Here is a 16,860-nt window from a genome sequence, read left to right as displayed (position 1 = left end):
GAGCTGTTATATGTTTTTTCTCATTTATCAGTGAATTTATTTCCAGACCGATATTTAAATATTATTAAATATTCAGTGTTAAAGTGGAGTAAAATGTGTTGTTATCAACCTAAATACTGTTCCACTGGTGAAGCTGTACTGGAGATGAAATTCATTTATTTTTTCCTCCGAAGGGTGCTACGATAAGACAGCCATGCCGCCACCAGCTGACATTGTGAAGGTGGCTATCGAGTGGCCTGGTGCTAACGCTCAGCTCATAGAGATGGACCAGGTCTGTGTTTGTCTGAACCGTGACATTAAAATACATTTCCAGTTTGGCTGTAATGAGTCAACTTCTGTTGACTAAACCCTTAGAAAGTAATGTGATTAGTGAAAGCGGATAGCAATGCATAGCTTTAATCTGCTTTGAACGAGTAATCTGTTTTAGTTATTCTGAATACAGGTAAGTACCTTAACTGTTACCATCAAAAATAAATAACCCCTCATGGGTAATTATGTTTTTAAGTATAATCTCTTGGCACAAGCTGTCATATAAAAACTTGAGTAGTGTTGATTTATGTTTCATTTCAGCCATTTAATATCGCATGTTTGCAATGTTTTTATTCTTTTTTCAGAAAAGACCTTTGTCCTCAATAATACGGGAAGTATGTGATGGGTAAGCATACATTTAAATATTTTCCTGATATTTTTAATTGTCTCTGACTTATTATATCTGAATATTGGCAATATGTTATTGTCTTCTATATTTTACCTAAATGATATAAAAGGTTTCACGAAGGTTAAGTGTAGGAATTAGCTAAGATTGCAATGAGTTTGGTCATTGTGGTGGTTTAGATGGATATTTTTGTAGAGTCATTAGCACATGCAAAGATTCATTGCAGTTGACACTTATTTACAAACTGTAAAATTGAAATTTCCATAAGTCTGTTCTGCATAGTAAAAGAGGACCACAATAGAAATGAATGGTAGCATGTATGTTGTAGTTTGGAGATTTCTCTTTGGCTTCACTGCAAAATGATGTACTATGTTGGAGGTGATTTATTATTTATCTTAACTCCATCTGTTGTCGCAAGAAAATGAAAGCTCTGAAATTCGCTGCAACACACAAGTGACACTTTTTATGAACACTGTATTGAATAACAACAACCTGCTGAACTTATTAATGACTAAAGCTAACGTTTGGAGGTGGCTGTGGCTTCGCTACCTGCTGGCCCAGGCAAAACAATAGCGCCCCACCTCCATTCATGTTTTAGTGATGAAAGAGGGGGGAGTGTTGTTTGTTTTTGACACTGAGTCGACGTGTTGACTGACTCAAAAATTTCTGTGACGTCTGTTCTTACCTTTATGTAAAGTGTGCTGTTAAATTTACCCTGTAATGAAATCTTTGCTGTGATGGCAGCTCATGCTCAGTCCTTTCACAGTTGGTGCAGTTGTGTAGACACCAGTTTTATCACAGCTCTCCTGTGGGTTCACACACAAGCACAGACACAGATGATATCTGACTGTTGATACCTTACATAACCACCTCACCCATCATTTTTTTCCTTTATCTGTTATCATGTCCTGTGATTTGGGCCTCACTATCGTCTTTGTGGTTTTTTTTACTGACTCTCATGTCTTGCACTTTATGGATGATTATTGCAAATTTTATCTCGTCCATCCTCCTCGTGGCTGTATCTACCCACAGCCTCCCTTTTCCATTTGAAACTGAACATTCTTTGCACTTTACTGTTAACACCTACTGAATAATTCTCCTCCACAATCTCTCAGTTTTGCCACTCGAGTAAATACAACTACTGGGTACCACAATATGCTGCATTAAAACACTCAATAAGTTAACTTTGTATTCCACTGCCTCTTTAGTAGGTATCTAATACTCATAATGAATTAGACTTCTTATTCTTAACAGATCTTTTCTCTGTTCTTATCCTCAGCTGGTCTTTGTCAGGCTCAGAACAGTTTGCTCTGCGTTATGCTGACGGCCCTCAGCTTTATATCACTGAGCAGGTGGGCTTCACTGTTTTCTTCCTATGCTTGTGTTAATGGGATTGGAAAGTAGTGTTGAACATGTAGAACATTCCTCCTGTATTATCTTCCAGAGCCGCGGTGAAATCAAGAATGGGACCATCCTTCGATTAGCCATTTCACCCGTGAGTCAGCTTTGTTCATTCCTGTTCAGTTATGGCGGTTAAAATTGTGATTTCCTAAATACAAGATACAATTAGCTATTTGTACAATGAGTACCTTTGTGTGTATTTTGGTCCCTTGCTCAATTTTCTGATCCTTGTTTTGTAGTGACGACTAAAGGTTTTGACACATGAGCGTCACCAGTTGCTCTAAAAAAAAGTCCAATTGTATGGAAGTCTATTAGAAAATGTCCCTACTTCCCAATAGATTTATTACCTCAGTAAACATTTTACTACTGAGTTTATGGTCTCAGTCAGTTCATTTCTTTCTAATGTTCCCATTTAGAGTAAAATAGACACTTAACCAGGCTATGCTTTAGGGTGGGACTATATTGTGACTAACCAGTAAAAGGCAGGTCATTCCATAGCCTCACCAATCAGAGGTGGGGGCAAAAACTCATATCACGAGACAAACGTTTTATGTCTTGCACGTTTCCCTCTTAAGACACTCCATAACTCCAACTGTCAACACATCATAGTGGGAGAGCACAGTTTTTAAAAGGATGAAAGGAGTTAATACCAGCCTTTAACGCACTCACTAATAATGTATAATGATATATTCTCCCTGATCACTCCGGCCTCCAAGTGCACTGTGGGTGCACCTCACGCCTCCTCCACCCAAACACCACAAATGCTGCCCAGTGCACTTGGCGTTCTTTAATAAGTACTTTATTAGATTTAGTACAACTTTTGGGGGCCATTATTATTCCTGGTAAAAAATATCTGGTGAAGTACATTGCTGAGACCTGGGAATATGGTAACATCACGAAAACAAGTCGGGGAAAGAAAAGCAAGCTGTCAGACTTTCCCAAATCAGCCAGACTTATTTTAAACATAGATGCAGGCAAAAGGTAAAATGATCAGATCCTAATGATGATAACGGCAGGTAACATTTCTTTAACTATACTGAGTTAAAGCTGAAGTGCACTTCTGACCCACCTGTCATTACATAAATCCTGTTGTGCATACTACTTTTGTTGGGTGACAACATATAATACAGGCTGTGATTTTTAAGCAGTTTTCACTTAGATATTGCACATTAGCATTGAAAGTATACAGAGACAATACATCAGTTTTCAAACACATTAAATACAACAAACCATTCATCAGTACTTCTACATGGATCCTAGTAAGAATGGCCTGAGGCAAAGCCTTAAGATCATTTGGGTTGGTGAAAGTGATGTTTTTGTGGCTGACAGGGTCGTGCTGCTCGTCAGCTCCTGGAGCGGATCCAGTCCCACGGTATCGACGCCCGCCTGGAGGCTTTAAAAGAGCTGGCCAAGCTTTCCGCTGACCCAACCTTTGCCACAGAGTTCATCAACATGGAGGGCATTGGGACACTGGCACGTCTGGTTGAAAGTGGCACCCAGTGAGCACAAATTCAATTTTTCTGCGATGATATTTCATGCATTGATGACAGTGTGAAGAATTATCTGCGTGAAAGATGCCAGGTCTGAGCTGGTAATGGAAATGGTTAACGCTATGGTACTCAGCCCTAGGCTGAATCTGATTTCACTTCTTTTATACATGATTTATATTAATTTCTTTAAAGCTGGATCAGGTCAGATGATGTGAAAAGGCTTGTGCTAACTGCTCCCCCCCCCCCCAGCTTCGGTGAAATGCTGGCCTTCACTCTCACTGCCTTCCTGGAGCTAATGGATCATGGCATTGTGTCCTGGGACCTTATCTCGCTCTCCTTCATCAAACAGGTACCTCCTCCAGCAAAAGAGCAATTCATCCGACACATTATAGTTTCACAGGAAGCCCGCTGGACAAATCTCCTTTGTTTAAAATTTCAAGGCCTGTCTTTTCATCCGTTTTTTATTTATACCCTTTTATTTAATTACTTATCCTTTTCTTCCTACATGCCGGAAATGAGTGGGTGCTGTTGCCTAGCAACTCCTCGCATTATGTGGAGCTCTTTCAGTGTGTATGTAACGAGTTGTCTTGTGAAAACTTTAGTGTGTGGCCTTGACAGTCACTCAGGAGGAAGCTTTCTGAACTCTTGGTTTAGTTTTCCCTAGACTTCCATCTACTTTTGGTGATTTCAGTCTTTAATGGATAACAAGCTCCCCCACACAGTTAAAGATTCAGTTATCTCCATGTTGTTTGGTCTCCTCTGTCCTCACTCAGATTGCAGGCTATGTGAACCAGCCGATGGTGGACGTGTCCATCCTTCAGCGCTCTCTAGCCATCCTCGAGAGCATGGTCCTCAACAGCCACAGCTTATACCATCGAGTGGCACAGGAGATCACCGTTGGACAGCTCATCGGGCACCTGCAAGTGTGAGCACACACACACGCACAGGGGCTTCACGCACTCTGATATGGGGGGGCCGAGGAGCAAATGCAGCTGTGTGGGTTAATATTAGAAAGTTGCCACAACATTTGGTGTGTGGCCCAATTTAAAGGGTGCTCAGGATGCTTAGATGACCCCAATCAAACACCAAGGCTGGTTTTGCTCTGGGTTTTCCTTATTGTCAACAAATCCCATGAAAAAACAAACCAACAATGCGTTAGTCTGTCTCTCAGCTCTTTCCTACTTCTCTGTCCAGTCTGTGACTCTCAGCATAAGCCAACCGGTTTCTGTTGAAGACGTAAATCTTAAAATAACAAGTCACATGTACATTTAATGTACATAATTTCCTAAAGCAGCAGGGCACAGTATGTTCTTAGTAAATGTTACTCAAACAGAAGTAAATAGGACACTTATTAGGGACTACTTTTAGCAGCGGATTAATACACATTTGGTGTTTTAGAGAGTGCAGCACCACAGAGTGTGTGCTATTGGTAAAAATGAAATAGAATACATATTAATTGTAATGATGGGATTGTCACCCAGTGTAACAATGTGTCAATACTTGTAAGTAGGATCAATTCATTGTTGGTTTTGGTCTTTTTATAATAATGCGTCCTTTAAAATTTCTAAGATACTCTTAGTTTTACTGCTTCAGTAATAAAAAGGCCAGTTTTATTCTAAACGCAATGAATGTGTGTGCTCTGTTGGTGTTTAAGAATGGCTTCTAAAAATCCTGCACCCATCCCAGTTATTAGCAGTGATAATGATAAGCGTATGATTATGTAGCCTAGTCGTTAGTCGGTACTTTAAACTCTGTAAGGAGAACTGTGGAGCACGAAGCTTCTAACTGGTTGTTACGTTGTTTGATGTTCCTTCAGGTCAAACCAGGAGATCCAAACCTACGCCATCGCTCTCATCAATGCTCTTTTCCTGAAGGCACCAGAGGACAGACGGCAGGTCAGTGCCCAGCAGCCACAGCTCAGTGTGCTGTATTAGCGAAAAGGTTTTAATAGGTAGACATAACTAGAATACTAATAATGTTCCATCCTCGCATTAAACTCTAAAAAAAGCTTCCCATAAGTAATAGACTGACATTTATCCATAATTGCCATATGTTTTTTGGTGTCAGAGAGCTGCAGATATTGCCTCACCCTGGCTGCTAATGTTTGCAGTAGGTTAGTTACGAAAGCTAATCTCATGAATAGACGTCTGTCTGCCAGCTGTCATGTTGTGGATTCTGCCTGACAGTCATCTCTATAATGACACACACACTCAAAATAGTACTCGCTTTCCTTTTGAAGTTTGCACATTTGTTATGCTTGCAGTTATTTTAGGTGAGCTCAGCGAGGTAGACCAGCCATCCCGCTGTAACTGCAGGATGTCTCGATAATTAAGGATTTATTTGTTGGCTAAATTTAGTGAAAAGTGCTTAATTCCATTAAACTCAAGATTGCACTCGGTGCCAGCCAATGCTACACTATATCACATGCTTTGCAGCGTGCTTATGGAGAACAGAGTGTGAAAGAATTCCTCTGAGAGGACTGAGTGAATCCTGGCATTGTGAGCAGTGTAGCGTGAATAATTATTGAGTTACATCCAAATATACGAACATATGACATTAATAGTCAAGCAGAAATTCTGATCGTGAAATGTCTTCGCAGCACAGCCAAATGTACAAAAACTAAAGGAGTGAGTGCTTCTTTGGATGTCTGTCCAGCGTGTTGCTCATCACTGTCATGATGTCTCATTTGTCTGCTCACCCTGCAGTGATAACTTCTGTCCCAGCTCACACAGTGCACTAGTTTACTACAGTGTTTCATCCTGTTTCATGTGCTTGTCCTATGTGTTCCTCGTTTATAATTACAGGTCTCCATTCTGAACTGCTGCTTGTCAATTATTGCCACAAGTTAAATAATGTGTCGTGTATTTTCATAGAGAGATATGCAGAGAGAGAACAATGGAGAGAATGGAAATTCACACACAGTAGAAACTTGCTAATTACGCCCTACAGCACAATTAAATCTCATTAAAGCAAAACTGAAATAGTGTATATAATTTGAATATACAAAAACACACAACAGATGTCTTTCGTTGTTGTCAAGCGCTCTCCAATCTGTTTATTATATACAAAATTTAAAACTTTAACAGAAGAGTGGAGTTGGTGTGTAAATTAGTAACAACGGATGAAGTGAGAGCTGAGGAAATGGGATCTGTTTAAAGGAAATACAGAGATGGGAAATTCCTCCAAGTAAATTATTCAACGAGTAGCTACGTTAATGCTGCTCATGTTGGCTTTTCCTTATTTTGATCATATTAATGTGGCCGAATGCCATGAAATGACAACATCAAGTGGACGAGGCAGTTAACGCATTGCAATGCCACTGATTTGTGGTGCAGAAAACACAACATTGACTGACTGTGAAAGATGCATTTAATTATAAATCATCACTTTACATTCATTTAAGGCAAATTGAGACTGAAAATAGTTGTATAGTAAAATATTTATGTAGTAAAATATTTACGTACAAAGTTCCTCAAATCCACAATCCTAAAAAAAAAATCCTCGCTCAGTGTTGAAACTGCTAATGAAAGATGCAAAAGGGTGCGTATGAAGGGGTGGATGACACTGTGAGAAGAGGAGGTGCAGTATTTGCCTTAAAATGATTGTGGGTTGTAACGTTTTTGTTTTTTTTTTTGGTCCTATGACTCATAGCTTGCTCAGAGAGTTGTCCTTCAAGATGCATGCGTCTCCAGCTGCTGTTGTTGACCACTGGAGGGCGGACTAAGTCAGTTCTTTTCAGATACATACAGCAGAGGGACACAGTAATCAGTTCAACAGTATAATAAGCACTAACACTACTAAACTACAGTTTGCAGCTCATTAAGTCCACTGGAGTGGAGTAACTCATTAGAATTTAGATTTGTGGGTATTTTTCTTCACACTTGTGCAGTTTTTATAGTAGCTCGTTAGAAATAGTCCTGTTAAAAACAGGTTTTTATGAAGTCACATAATAAATATCTCGGCTAAGGCAGCTTCCAGAACACCACAGTGATTTCCATGCATAAATAAAAGGTGGTTTAAGATCACCGTTTGCTCTGATAACATTTGATGACATTTCCCAGCTCTTAGATTTGTGAAGACCTTTCAAAACCACTTGGATAAATCAATAAACGCGTGGTCATCTGATTCTGTCTGAGGGCACGTGAGGTTTTGTTGTGACTACTTAACGTTCTTATTTGACATTATGGTGTTTCGTGTACTTATTCCGTTGCATGCTGTGCCGGTGATGCGTATACCTGTATCTCATTGTCCCGTGTGTGCGCTCTTTGTTTCCATCACTGTTACACCCACGTCCCTCCTCCCTCCCTTCAACCTGTAGGAGGAGTATACTAACCCACTGGAGCAGCACCTCACTGTGAGTACACATCCCTCTGCATCTCATACCATCCCCTCCACCCCACAGCCCCTCTCCAGCTCTGTCTGTGTTGTTGAGAGCCACTGCATAGTCCATGCAAATTAAGATAGAACCATAGCTTGCTGCAGCAGCAGACAGACTGTGTTGACAGAATGTTTTACAGAGGGTGTGAAGGGCATAAAGTCAGTAATCTATAACACCGAAGCTTCAGAGTGTTACTGCATTTCAGAGTTTGTCTAAAATTCCCATCCACTGTAGCTCGAGTCAGGCAAAATTACTTCTGTGCTCCTCTTTTCTTTGCAGTAAAGCATCTTTCCTCATCTGACTTGTGTGTTGAATTGATATATCTTTTTATTTCCCCTTCAGGAAATGGCAAGCACTTTGGCTCAGAAACACCTGCGATCCATCATCCTCAACGTAAGTATCAAGTCTGAGGTGCAGAACAGTAAAAAGTATTTCTGGTGATTTCAGCAGCACATCAGAGTTAATGCTCTGCTCTACCGGCTATTAAGCTTTCAGACAGCCGTGAAATATCCAGGTGGGAGCACAGGATTTGAGCATCTCCCAGAGACTGTGATTGAAAGTAGCTTCCTTTAAACATCAGAAAACTAGAATACAAAGTGTTAATGTTCGACCCTCTTTGAGAATATCCCACGTTGGGGTCTGGTGGTCGTTGGAGGCTTGAAGTTTCCTCCCAGGGTCCGCCAGTTCAGTAAGTGGAAAGATTTTCTCACTTGGAGAGCTGCGACACAGAACCAGCAAATGCAATATGGCATAAAGTCCATGAAGCGGAACAAAATCTGCTCTGAAAATGATTCCTTTTGGCACTGACTCCGGCTGAACGGGCTGCATATGTCAGTGAGGAAGACGCTTCACTTCTGCTTCCTGGAAGTGCTGCCACATATATCATTTAAACATCCATGCAGTGTAATCAGCCTGTAAAGACAATTAGCGCTGTCAGCTTCCTGTCTCGAGTCTTCAGGTGATTTTCCGAACATTATGGACAATATCTATTGTTCCTTCAGTGGAGAAGAACTATATATATTTTAGGCTGTTTGTTTTGTTTTGTTCAGTGTGATTTGAAGTAGCTGAAACAGAAGCTTTGCTCTTAAACTTAGTGTTCTTCTTCTCCAGCATGTTATCAGAGGGAATCGACCGATCAAAGCAGAAATGGCCCATCAGCTTTACGTGCTGCAGGTACTGACCTTCAACCTTTTGGAAGAACGAATGATGACCAAAATGGATCCTAATGACCAGGTAAAAAGTTTATCATTGGCTTGTGTATTTCCATAATGCCACATTCTCCATCATGTCTAAGTGAAATGCCGCAATGTTCAAATGATGATAATCTGCATCTTTAATGTTCTAATAATCAGAGACAATCATCTGTCATTTGAGTTTATACTCTGATAGATTTGGCCGTGTGTTTTCATCAGTGCTGCTTTACAGTGAAGTTGTGAGCTTTGAACCTGCATGCACAAAGTGAACTTAATTTGTCTCACAAATATAAAACACAAAGACAAACATACAGTAACTTCTCTTTTATTTTTCCTGAGATTAGATATTTTTGGATTCCAAAAATACATTACATTACATAAAGAACTATATTCTGTCATATTTTGTTTTTTTTTAGTATTTTGCCGCTGTCATGTTAAAACTGCTGCTATTCATGCTGGTATGCTAATAACAACTGTTTGCTTGGTGCGGTTCAGGCTCAGAGAGACATCATTTTTGAGCTGCGTAGGATTGCTTTCGATGGAGAGAATGACCCCACTGGCACAGAAAAGAGAAAGGCCATGTACACCAAGGACTACAAGATGTTGGGTTTTACTGTGAGTCTCCACCACAGATCTCAGTTTCTTCTGTATTTAAACAGAAATGGTTTAATTATTGCTTTATTATCACCTCATGTCTGTTCAAAATGCAGAACCATGTGAACCCGGCCATGGACTTCACCCAGACTCCTCCTGGGATGCTGGCTTTGGACAACATGCTTTACCTCGCCAAGGTTCACCAGGACACATACATCAGGGTGAGTCTCGGCTTCCGGCGTGACTTTGCTCGTCTCGCGGATGTGGAAGAGTCAGCCACACCTAACATGTCCTCTCACTCCTGACAGATCGTCCTGGAGAACAGCAGCCGTGAGGACAAGCATGAATGTCCCTTTGGCAGGTGTGCCATCGAACTCACTCGAATGTTGTGCGAGATACTCCAGGTTGGAGAACTGCGTGAGTAGATCTGTATTTGACAAGAGGTTCAGCTGTTACTTTTATTTGTCTGCAGTCTTAAAATATCTTGAAAAATGTTCTTCTGTGCAGCTAATGAGGGCTGTAACGACTACCACCCCATGTTCTTCACTCATGACCGGGCATGGGAGGAGTTCTTCTGTGTTTGCATCCAGCTGCTCAATAAAACTTGGAAGGAGATGAGGGCCACAGCTGAGGACTTCAATAAGGTTTGAGATTAATATGCTCTCACAGCCATCTTTAAAACCCTTAATAATTTATATGTATATATGTACACATGTTTATACATTTTGGCTTTGACTGTGTACTTGCCTCTCTAACCCACAGATCACAGTATATCTGTGAGGTCTTCAACAACAGTGGATATGACAACCTTTACAACATAGGACTGAACTTATTATAGAATAAAATCTTCTTCTTGGAAATAGTTTGGATTTGCTACATCCGCCCCAGAACATTAAGAATTTAAGAGTTGAAAAAAGGACAATATACTGAATCTGGATCTTGAATTTTTTGTTTTTTAGTGAAATGTCCCGACAACTGTTGACAGACATTCACGCATTTTTAATATGTCTGCAGATGTTAGTCTCCAGTACTTTGATTTATGACTAAACATCTGCAAAATGAATTGCATTGCCGTCAATCTCAGCCGTACTTTGTGTTTAGTGCTAATTAGCAAATGTTAGCATACTAACACACCTCACCTGAGATGGTAAACATGGTGAACATTATACCTGACGTTTGCATTTAGCTCAAAGCACAGCTGGACAGCTGTAAGTACAGCCTCACAAAGCTGCTGGCAGGGCTGCCACTAGCTTGATTCTTACTAAAATATATCATTCAATTTTGTCAGATAATTATAAAAGGTACATTTAATTAGCTCCAATAAAAAGTGTGAAAAAACATGTGAATGTCAAGGGACACTGCGATTCAAGGACTTTTATGTGAGAAGTAGAAACTTGGTGTAATGGAAGATGAAACATTTAACTTATCAAGTAGTTGAAATTAACTGTTTGAATAGTTTGTTTGCAGTGGACGACCCTCATTACAAAATACCCATCATTCTTCCAGATGAATGTGAATAATGTCAGGCTTCACATTGAAACACATTTAAAAGCTACTTAAAAAATTCTTCTGCTGACTGAGCAGGCAGCTGAGAGGTTTTTGGTTTATTAATTAATACATGACAATTATGTTGTCAATGCTGACTATTTCAAAACCGAGTACTTTACACACATTTAAACCAATTACTACTCATACAGACATTTATTGTTACAGAGCACCTGCGCTTGTCTAGTATATCTTTGCTCATGAAATGCTCATGACTTTCAAATGGGAAAAAAATTATCTGTCAGCAAAGGGAGTTTCTGAATGGGGAAGTAATGGTTTTGTGAATTACAACTTTAGAATTATTCATGATTCACTTGAATGCGGGAGCATTTTAAAATGTGACGAAAATGTCTCTGCCAACAGTTTAAGAAGTCTGATTTATTTTTATTCCATTTTTCCTCATTCATTTCGTGTATATATATGTGTTTGCGCTTAAATCCTGCCTGACCAGGTGATGCAGGTGGTCCGTGAGCAGATCACCAGGGCTCTGGCGATGAAGCCGTCGTCTTTAGACCAGCTGAAGAATAAACTGCGAGGCCTCAACTATTCAGAGATTCTGCGTCTGCGGCAGTCAGAGAGAATGAGCCAGGATGACTTCCAGTCTCCACCCATCATGTCAGTTATAGTTTTAACCTGGTCGTTTAGATTTCCTATGGTTTTCAGTATTGTAGAGTGTTTCCTCACTTAGGATTTCACCCTTTTGCAATTTTCTTAGAAAGAGAGTACGTTTGCTGCTGCTTAATTCATCTCAAATCCAGACCCTGCACTGTTTTGTGTTTGTGCTGCAGCGAGCTGCGGGAGAGAATTCAGCCCGAGATCTTAGAGCTCATCAAGCAACAGCGACTCAACCGGCTGTGTGAGGGAAGCTGTTTCCGTAAACTGGGCAACCGCCGAAGGCAAGGTACATACGGTATCACTACAATCACTTAGCTTTTCTCTACCGAAGGAGTTCTGCTGTTGTTGGTAATCAGCTAACCATTGTGTTCCTTTGCTCTTTTGTAGAGAAGTTTTGGTTCTGCAGACTCTCCTTGAATCACAAAGTGCTGCACTATGGGGACCTTGATGAGTCACCTCAGGGTGAAGTGCCTTTTGAGCTACTGAGTGACAAGAGTAAGATTGGTTCAAACTTCCATTACCTCAACTATCTGGCTCCATCTCCCAACTAATACACATTTCACAACACACACGATGACACATTCACCAGCAGAGCAAACTGTACCTGTCAGTAGCCTGATCTTTATAATCTTCTCTAATCTTGTTGCTCTTATATTCCTCCTAGTCCCCGTCTCTGATATAAAGTCTGTAGTCACCGGGAAGGACTGCCCTCACATGAAAGAAAAAAGTGCTCTCAAACAAAACAAGGTAATATGATTTTCTTTACTTTTTTATTGTCATTCTACTCACATGTGGTGTTCTTTCAGTGTGTTGTTTGTCTTGTTTGCTTCTCTCAGGAGGTGCTGGAGTTGGCCTTTTCTGTCCTCTATGATCCCGATGAGACACTCAATTTTGTCGCACCCAACAAGTATGAGGTAAGCTCAGCAACAGTGAAGCTTAAAGCTGCACTGTTGAATATTTTTACATGAACAACGGGGCAAATATGTGTAACTGGAAAGGCGTTGCTTGTTGTGATGAGCCCACGGTGAATTATAGCCTGACTCTGCAGTTAAGCTCTCGGCTTCAAGGAGCATTTTAGTGTCTTTCAGCTCATTCTTTTGGTTTCTTGCCAACAATTTTGTTTTGTATTTTTCACCTTCATTCATCAGTTACGCTTCTGCAGCTGTTTTTAGCAAAAAAAACCAACAGTATGCCACCTGCCCACTTCCTAATAGCAGACATAGTTAGCGACCAGCTAATCTGGGTCATTTTGCAGTTAAAGAGGAGCCAACAGGAGGAGAAATGTTGGACTGTTGGAGGCCACAAATATGGCTCCAAATGAGTGCTAATGTTGCTCCTTATCCGTTGTTTATGTAAACAAAACATAAGATAACTCTTTGCTAATATGTTTGTTATAGCCATTTTATAAGGTGATAATCTGTCAGTGTCGTGTTTTTACTGCTCTCCGTCGACCGAAACAGTTATTAGTGCTGCCTTAACTTAAGAGCCTGGACCTAATATTATTTATATAACCACAAAAAAAGAACCAATAGCTGCTCAGAATCATCAAATTAAAATTCCAATGTGTGTTTGATGTTTGCATGAATGTGAACATTCGGATCAACTAACTAACCTTCAACTTGTTGGGTATTAAACCTTGCATTGTACAATGTAGCTGTTGATAATTTTGACACACTATTCTTGGTCGTCGTGTGTGTGTGTGTTTGTGGGATGTATTCGGAGCAGTACTGCATCTGGACTGACGGGCTGTGTGCGCTGCTGGGCAGAGAGATGGGCAGTGACCTGACGCGCAGTGACCTAGATACTCTCATCAGCATGGAGATGAAGCTCCGCCTCCTCGACCTTGAGAACATCACGATCCCAGAAGCCCCACCCCCCGTGCCGAAGGAGCCTAGCTCTTATAACTTCACCTACAACTACAGCTGAGATGTGTGTGTGCGTGTGTGTGCGTTTGCAATGCATGTGTGTGTTTATCAAGGATGAGTGTTCTCAATCTTTTGATGAATTTAGCTGCAGATGTGCACACCGGAAAAGGTTACTTTGATTTTTTTTTTTCGTACATTTCAGAGCCCTGGAGACTTCTCTCCATCCGTGTTTGTGATGCTGCGTGGTTCGTCAAATAGGAGAAATGTGTTTATAGCTTCACAGGGAGTGCAGAGGTCAGGGTCCATCACAGAGCAGTACTCCTGGAGCTGGTAGAGACTCAGTGAGAGAATCTCACTCACCAGTGCAGTCTTCAGGCAACGTCTTAATGTGTATTCTCTATTCTTTGCAATGTAATGGATAATGTACAGAGAGCCAGTCACTGTTACAAACCCGACAGGGTGATACATGGAAGGGTCTTGGATCGTCCATAATGTAGAGCAGCTCACTGTACATTATCCTGCTTCTTAGATGGCTTCTTACTAAAGAAATCAATCATTTTACACAAGACACTCACTTAAAATGATTTAATTGATAAATTGTTTTATTGGTTCTGCTATCAGAGCTGTGTCCATAGCAACAGTCTGTTACACATGGCGTTGGTTTGCTATACACAAGTCACAGGCCGTATAGTAACCAACCAATCAGAGTCAAGTATTCAACAAAGCCGTGTAATAATTAAAGGTAAAAACCTGCTTATAAAGTTAATGAACACAGTGCCTGATGGTGAATATGGAAGAGAGGCTGTACAAATCTGGAAATTAGTCTTTACTCAATTAATTTTCGTTAAATTGTGGCTTAATGTCTTTTAAGCCATGCATGTGGTCTCCATGACAACAGAAGATGAAGTGGCCACCATACCAGTTTTAACACCATGTTCGCTTCGATTCTGTCCGTCCTTCCACATGATGGACGTACAGTGAAACGTTAGACAGAGAAGAGTGAGTGGGCTGCGGGTTCATACACTCCTGAATCTCACAGTCAATCTCTGTTTTGCTCAAGGTCCCTCCGGAAGAAGTTACAGTCGATATCACAGGGTCGAACATGACGTTCCTTTGACAGTTCAGAAAAAAAAGATCTGGTGCTGAAATTCAATGGCAAAAAGGGCTAGGAACGCTATTTAAAAAAAATCAAGTATATAATCAAGTAACACAGCAAAAGCAGATATGTTTGAAAGACAATTCAAATCTGAGTCTTACTTTTATCATGTCTGTCACACTGCGCGACAAAAGCCAAGTTGCTACCAACAGTGTTCATGCTTGACTAATCTGCAGATAATTTTCTCCATCAATTGATTGTTGGATCTATAAAATAACAGAAAATAGAGAAAAGCACCCATCACAATTTCCCAGAGCCCAATTTAGCATATTTAGATTAATTTGTCAGATTTATGCTTCAATACCCAAAGAAATCCAATTTCTTATGGAACAAAACCAGCAAATAGTCATATCTGAGAAACTGGAACAAGGGAACTTTGCCATTTTTGCTTTAACAAAATGATGTAGTTGTCATAATTTTTGCCGATTAATTGTCTGACGATCAATGAGTCAATTATTACACTAATCGTTTCACAAACGTGGTGCAGTCAGCATTTATCTGTTAACGCCGTCGGTTTCCTTCATATTCACGCTGTTTGATGTCGTTAAACTCGCCTCTCCCCTTGGACTAACGCACATTTGACAGCCTGTTAAAGAGCGTGAGGGAATATATCCCATTGAATTGAAATTGTTCAAGTACGTAGTGCATCAAGATTCTGGGAGATGTCTTCGCCTCCTTTGTGTGTCTGTGAACGTGCGTGTGTGTCTGTGTGTGCAGATTTTGAGATTTATGTGTTACGTTGTTTCTGTTAAGAGATGTGAGGAATACTCTTAATATTTCATGATGCTCATGAAAGTCTGGGCCAAAGCTCTTACATCCAACACATGAAAAAAGCATGAATGATACGACCCTTTTCTGTTGAATCATAGTCACTGCATTGCCTTATCAGTCACACGCTCACTGTTTATTTTGACTAATATTAGCACTTATAAGCAGCATATGAGTGGTTCATAACACCTAATAACTGCGTCTATTAATGTGACTATGAGATCCCCTATGAGGCATTCATATCTCTCTGTCAATGTTTGATAACAGTATTAAACAGTAGTAGTAATATATAAACATATCTTCAACGGTTACAATTAGTCATATGTTGGCTTACAGGATAATGATTTTACAGTGTGCTATGAAGCATTTATTAACAGCTTAGATGAGCTGTGTACTGTCTACATGTGCGGCAAGATGGAAAATATTTATAGGTGTATTTAAAACTACAGAAAAAAATATAATATCATAATATCAGTTATGACTTCTTCATAGGAGTAACAGTTGTCCTTATTCCTGCTACAATCATATTATAGTGCGTTATAAACCATTTATTACTTGTTTATATGCTGCTTATAAATGCTAAATTGGTTTTTGGTTAAATTATTGTGCCAAATTTGGAAAGATAGTACTGAGTTTTTTTTTTCAGTGTCGGTGCAGCCATTTTTACCTAAGACAAACTCACCTTACATTCCAAGAGTGTTTGAAGCCCCTGGTGTTTGAATTAATCATTACTTTTAAGGCTTGACTCCAGACTTTTTTATTTCACTGCGCATTTGAATTGGACAAAAGAGCAGCTCTGTTGACCTGTTTTAGTCAACATGCCAGAAGCACGACCCTCAAATGAATGAGAGCAGGTCAAAAACAGCTGTCGGGAACATCCAGTACTGCTCATGTACCATATGAGCATGCAGTATTGTGTGCTTTGTATACAGTGATATGAATTATAGTACTATTGCTCTGATATTCATGGTGTCATTGGTTCTAAAACCTTTTGTGTATTCGGTTCATGTCACTTAATGTCCTGTCAGCGTCTAAACCAGTTCTAATCACTGCAGTCTGTTAATGCAGAATAGAATTATATTTTTGTAAATGACTGTACAATCGTATTGGCTGTGAGGAGAATGGGTATTGAACTAACTTAGTATTTTCACCTGGCGTCATTCTGTACAGTACATTCAACATAATCTTTACTGTGGATGT

General features: G+C 40.1%; 1 protein-coding gene across 1 annotated transcript; it reads left to right on the top strand.

The window, feature by feature from the left end:
* Positions 1 to 183: 183 nt before the first annotated feature.
* elmo2 (engulfment and cell motility 2) lies at positions 184 to 14,248 on the top strand. The gene is made up of 21 exons (XM_070842533.1): positions 184 to 271; positions 615 to 655; positions 1,935 to 2,007; positions 2,100 to 2,150; positions 3,386 to 3,555; positions 3,796 to 3,895; positions 4,320 to 4,471; positions 5,363 to 5,441; positions 7,865 to 7,900; positions 8,267 to 8,317; positions 9,035 to 9,157; positions 9,613 to 9,732; positions 9,828 to 9,932; positions 10,020 to 10,128; positions 10,219 to 10,355; positions 11,708 to 11,871; positions 12,045 to 12,157; positions 12,259 to 12,366; positions 12,536 to 12,618; positions 12,708 to 12,785; positions 13,597 to 14,248. Exons 1-21 carry the CDS (start codon positions 194 to 196, stop codon positions 13,795 to 13,797), a joined length of 2,172 nt encoding a protein of 723 aa, XP_070698634.1. The 5' UTR covers positions 184 to 193; the 3' UTR covers positions 13,798 to 14,248.
* Positions 14,249 to 16,860: the final 2,612 nt, after the last annotated feature.

The sequence above is a fragment of the Pempheris klunzingeri genome, chromosome 2 (assembly GCF_042242105.1).
Source record: "Pempheris klunzingeri isolate RE-2024b chromosome 2, fPemKlu1.hap1, whole genome shotgun sequence".
Classification (NCBI taxonomy): Eukaryota; Metazoa; Chordata; class Actinopteri; order Acropomatiformes; family Pempheridae; genus Pempheris; species Pempheris klunzingeri.
Note: the sequence above shows the minus strand (reverse complement) of the source record. Positions and strands in the feature narration are given on the sequence as shown.

Bases quoted from the DNA above. Each gene is read 5' to 3' on its own strand.
- elmo2 (XM_070842533.1), top strand. From the start codon at position 194: ATGCCGCCACCAGCTGACATTGTGAAGGTGGCTATCGAGTGGCCTGGT. The intron at 7,901-8,266 runs GTGAGTACACAT...TTTCCCCTTCAG, and splicing joins CACTGGAGCAGCACCTCACT to GAAATGGCAAGCACTTTGGC. The intron at 9,733-9,827 runs GTGAGTCTCCAC...TTCAAAATGCAG, and splicing joins ACAAGATGTTGGGTTTTACT to AACCATGTGAACCCGGCCAT.